General features: G+C 40.5%; 1 protein-coding gene across 1 annotated transcript in view; it reads right to left on the reverse strand.

The window, feature by feature from the left end:
- Nucleotides 1-1477: 1477 nt before the first annotated feature.
- The window catches only part of LMOD3 (leiomodin 3), a 12783-nt gene continuing 8888 nt past the window's right edge, over nucleotides 1478-5372 (reverse strand). Inside the window, exon 3 of the mRNA XM_025884726.2 lies at nucleotides 1478-1617. Within this exon, the coding sequence (XP_025740511.1) occupies nucleotides 1591-1617 (27 nt within the window). The 3' untranslated portion in view covers nucleotides 1478-1590. The remainder of the gene's footprint in view (nucleotides 1618-5372) is intronic.

The following is a 5372-nucleotide window of genomic DNA, read 5'->3' on the forward strand; positions in this document are numbered from 1 at the left end:
TTTATTGGTGAGACTTTGTTTAATGCACATCTGTTGTGAAATATCTGGGATACTTGGTGCCAGCCCTCTAAACGATGAGGACGTGCTGTACGGCAAAAACCACTCAGATCGTGTCTCAGATCAGTAGTCTCTCCCCGCCCCCCAGCCCCCCATCCGTGCTTTTGCTTTCCATGGTTTCAGTGACCAGCAGTCAGCCTCTGTCCAGAAGCAGATGATTGTCCTTCTGACACATCCTCAGGAGATCAACGGTAGATAAATACTACGTCACAATGCCTACTCCATTCCTCTCGCTTCATCTCCACAGGAGACATTTTCTCATCTCAAATCATCACAGAAGAAGGGTGAGTACGTTCAGTAAGATAATTTTGAGAGACTGCATTCACATAACTTTTATTGCAGCATATTATTATTATTATTGTTCTAGTTTATTATTAGTTTTTGTTGTTAATCTCTGTGCCTGATTTATAAATTAAACTTTGTTGTAGGTGTGTACAGGAAAAAAACAGTGTATATATAGGGGGTTCAGTACTATCTGTGGTTTCAGGCATCCACTGGGGTTCTTGGAACATATCCCCACTGGATAAGGGGTGGGGGGGGGAGACTATGGTACTGTTTAATAATACTTTAATACTTTATTAATTTCCAGCCAGAATAAAATTGAATCCCAACGGGCTCCTTTTTAAAACCTGACATATTTGAGCCCTTTCCATTTTCTACACAAATTCTGTAGACGGAGTGCAATCTATTTGGAAAAAGTGACAACTTAAATAAAAAATATACTCATTATAATTACTAATGGTTGGTGGTCAATTCTGGAAGGAAAATAATATAAAAATGTAGCATGTAAGAGCTGTAAATTATTGCATTTTAAAAAACAAGTTAAAGGGTGCCTGGCTGGCTTGGTCAGTAGAGTGTGTGACTCCTCCTTGATCACAGGGTTGTGAGTTCACTCTGTGTTCTCCATGTCCTATGCCTCCTTGCTCTGCTCCTCACAGATATGTTCTGCTTCTGAAGTACGACATGCCAGGGGAATGTCCAAGAGAGCAAACTAAACAAGGTTGGAAACTGAAAATCCCACCTGCTTCTCCAGAGAAGAGCTAACGAACAGTTCCTCCATTTCAGAGCATCGGCATTGAGCATGGAGCTCAATTCACCCCTCACATTTCCACAGAGTGAAACACGACCAGTGCCATGAATTACAGCAGGAGATGGAGGAAGAAATATTTAACACTTCTATAGTATTTATTGTTATTTACCAGAAGAAAGCAAGAGTAAAACAAATGTTTATGGGGAAAATTTTTTTTCGTTTTTTAAACTGCTGTTGCTGGAAGCACGACTAAATTTTACCTAAGTCACTCAAATGGATTGGAAGTAGAAAATGTTGTCCCAGAATAGTAATTTTTTATCTCCTTCCCCCTTCCTTGTCAGCCCTTTATTTTGCCTCTGCCTTTACAAAATCCTCCTATCAGATGCCAGCCTTGTTCCCAGTTCCACCACCTGGCTCCAGAAGTATGCTGCTGAGACGGTCACCAAGCTCTGACCCGAATCATTGTCTCAATTCCTTGTTCTTCTAGAGTATTCTGTTGCCACTTACGCCAGTTCTTTTGGCAGTTGCACCTGTGGATTGAGGTAGTTGAAGAAAAGGGGAAAAAAATTAATCCTGGAAATTCAAGAGTTTGGCAGCAAAACAACAAAATTACTCAGATCTGAGTCAGAAGTTGCAGAATGGATGAGAAATTTGGGCCAGAGAGCCTCCCAAAACATAATAAAACAACAGTAACAACTACATCCACCACTCCTGGGGCATTTAGTGATGCCAGGGACTGATCTGAGGGCTTAAGCACATGGTAAAGCATATCATAAAAACAAAAGGGCAGATGCTGGAGTCTGCCCGGTTCAAATCCTGGTACTAGTATTCCTAGCTGTGTGGGGCTGGGCATCAATTTTCTCGCTGTAAAATGACAGTAACAGTATGTGTCTAGTGGACAAGGCTACTTTAAGGATTACGTGATATAGAACAAGTTAGTAAGCAATGCCACACTTCGAAAACATCTTCTCATTTTATCCTACAATAGTCTTGTGAAGAGGGGACAGGCTCGGAGAGAAGATTAGTTAGGGTCAGAGCAGGATTTGAACGCAGATCTGCCTGATTTCAGGACCCAAGCCTTAACCACACACACAAAAAAACCCCACCACAAGAGTATAAAATATATGTTCTTTTATAAACTGGTCTTTCCTATTTGGGAAGCACATTCCTAATTTGAAACTCACTTAAATTTAAAAAACAAAATATTTGGAGAAGCCCCAAAGGCAAAAAAAATTACCAAAGAGTAGCCTGACTGCCAATTAACTTTCAGGTTCATTTCATAGGAACAACTTAAAGATAAGGCAAGTTCTTAAACAGTTGCAAGTGGTGTCACATCTTAGGAGAGTGACTTATCATCATGCAGGGACCTTCCAGAGGACACTGAAGAAGTACAGAGGACACTCAGAGTTTGTATAATAATGACTAAGATGGGAGGGTTGTGACTGCACCTTCACAGGGCTCAACCATGGAGAACACAAAACAGTGAAGAACACCAGTGAGCCAAAAATACAATGCCAGGTAGTTAAAATAACTACAACGCTGCAGCAAATAATTAAAACAGTGTGTTCTTTGTATTGTTGAATGGAAAAAAAAAGCATTTTTATATAATGCTATTCCACATACATGTTTATATGCAGGGGAGGGATCCAAATTAATAACAATATTTTAAAAAGCAAAATGTGGCACTGACCCAACATAGTAAAGCCAGACACACATTGACATACTTAAAATATGACCAAGCTGGCAATTCAGATCCCTGTGAACAAGAATGAATCATGGTTAGCTATCATTGGTCAGCTATTTGGAAAAGAAATAACAAAGTGGGCTTCTTGCTCCCTACTTCTAAAATTTAACTCTCTAATTCATCTGTAATATGGAATGTTTTCTTAAAAACCAAAAACTATAAAAGCAGCAATAAAAGATGGGCAAATATTTTAGTAAGTTTCAAAAGACACTGCCATTTCTAAGCAGAACACAAAAGACAGAAATCAGAAAGGAAAAGAGAGCTAGCCTTGATGTTCTAAATATATAAAACTTACAAACACATGAGAATCAGCTTCCAGTACTGTCAGGGGCCCTGTTCCCCCTTCACTGGTTGGTTAAAATTAGTTTAAGAGAAGTGTGTGTGGATAGCATCAAACAGGGCACCCACGTATATACACTCACAGAGACTGGGGCAGGAAGAGAAGATCCATCTCAGCAGGGGCTATTTCATTTGGTGTATCAAGTTGAATTCCTGCTCTCAGTCAACGCCTCAGTGGGTGTCCAGGAAGAGATAAGGAAGGCCTACTCTGAGGAATTCCAAATCTACTAGGAGACCCACACTATACCCATTAGGGTGCTCAACCTGAAGCAGAATGAGGGAGATGCTTTAAGAGAGGTAGAGATGAAGGGTCATGGAACTACAAAGGGAGCATATTCACTACTGATGATTTGTTCGGTTTCTTTTGCTGTAAGAAGTCCTATTCGAGCCAAGCCTGTTTGGATAGCTTTCAACAGATAGAAATAGAATTAAAGGTCATCTGAGCAGAGGGCATGGAGGCAAGAAAAGAAGACCCTTCAGGGGAAGTATCAGGAGATGTGGTTTGCCCTGGGTGTCACAGAGTTGTGGTTTTGTCAGTGTGGTGTCCACATAAGCAGCATCAGCATCACCAAGGACCTGGAGAGAAATGCAAATTCTCAGGCACCATCCAAAATCTAATGAATCAGGAACTCTAGAGATGGGCTCAGGAATCTGTACTCAGCCTTCCAGGTGATTCTGATGCATGCTAAAATTTAAGAATCACTATCACAGACTTCAGAAATGTTATACACTATAAACTCTTTTTCCCACTAGGTATTAGGAAAAGGCAGTTCCTACGCTGTGTAATTCTGGTCAACATAGGCTCTTTCAAGAGGAGTTTGAAATGTTACATCGCTCTTTCCCATGGGGATTTCTTTTATAAGGAGCTAATGGGACAAATAAAATAAGGAACAAAAAAATAGGGTGGGGGAAAAAAGTCATTGAAGACAACTCTGGGGCTTTAGACCCAAATGTGTGAGAGAAGGGAAAGAACAATGAACACAGGGAACCAGAAACACAAGTAGACCTCAACTCAAGAGGTTGTCTGGGGAAAGACTGAACGAAGGAGCTAAGAAAACCCCAGTGATCTAAGCGGAAAGAGAGATCCGGGGGGCGGGGGTGTCCTAGATGATGTGACAACTGAAACAAAGGGCAAAGATAAAATGGGAAAGAGGAGGACATTGCAAAAGTATAGAATCCAGAAATCCTCAAGGGAAAGAAGATCTTGTTAATGAGGCAAAGACATGGCCAGAGATGGAGATGAAGACTCAAGATTCTGTAACGCCCCATTTCATAATCATAACAACTGCTGATACGTCATGGAGTCTTTTGGCTAACTAAGGCTGCTTTTGATATTCTTAAACTAAAGTCTTTCCAAAGGCGACATTTAGCTGCGTTTTTAGGCAACTGAGCAGAAGCAATCCAGATATACATAGGTGAGCCCAAAGTGAAATTGAGTGAATGTTAAACTCCCTTTTTTGATCGGCACTAAAGCTTGCAAGTGATATAAATGCATTTGGCCTCAGTGAATGAAATGATTGTTGCAGATGGGATCTTATTTCAGGGAGAAGTACAAAGACTCATCTAGGATGGTAGGCAGTGAATGGCCCACAAAATTTTTCAGGATGAAAGGAAATCACACATTTGCCAGGGAGGGATAATCCTGTACAAGTCTCATGTCTTTGTTTTGGGCTGGTATCATATTGACTCCAATATTAACTTATTGGGAAATGAATTTGTGATTACCTAATGAATTCACCTTGTTAAACAAGACAGAGAGTTTAAAAACACACCTAAAAACAAGAAAAAAACAAATTGAAAAAACTCTACAGGAGCCAAGTAAGTAATGCAAATGAGGGAAACAGGCCAGGTATTAGGCAGTAGGGCATGGTGGAGACTGAGAGAAACTGGAGAGTCCATTACCTATCTCAAGGGAGAAGCCAAATGCCAGATCCAGCTGACTCGTGCCATGCAAATGCAAGCCCACTGTGGCCAGCTCTGATGTTTCAAGTGGTGCCAGATATCTAAATGTTATTATGTGATATTTTAAATTCTGTACAATATCCAAGCCAAACACTCCAGGCCTGCAGATGTGGCTGAGAGTCTGCCAGTTCTCCATACCTGGCCCACAGAATACATCTCTCTTAAATTGGTTAAATGGGCAGCTTCCTGGAGGAGGTAGCATTTATTTATTTATTTATTTATTTATTTATTTATTTATTT

This window comes from Callorhinus ursinus, unplaced genomic scaffold (assembly GCF_003265705.2).
Source record: "Callorhinus ursinus isolate GAN/ISIS: 27379988/994484 unplaced genomic scaffold, GSC_fseal_2.0 scaffold15, whole genome shotgun sequence".
Lineage (NCBI taxonomy): Eukaryota > Metazoa > Chordata > Mammalia > Carnivora > Otariidae > Callorhinus > Callorhinus ursinus.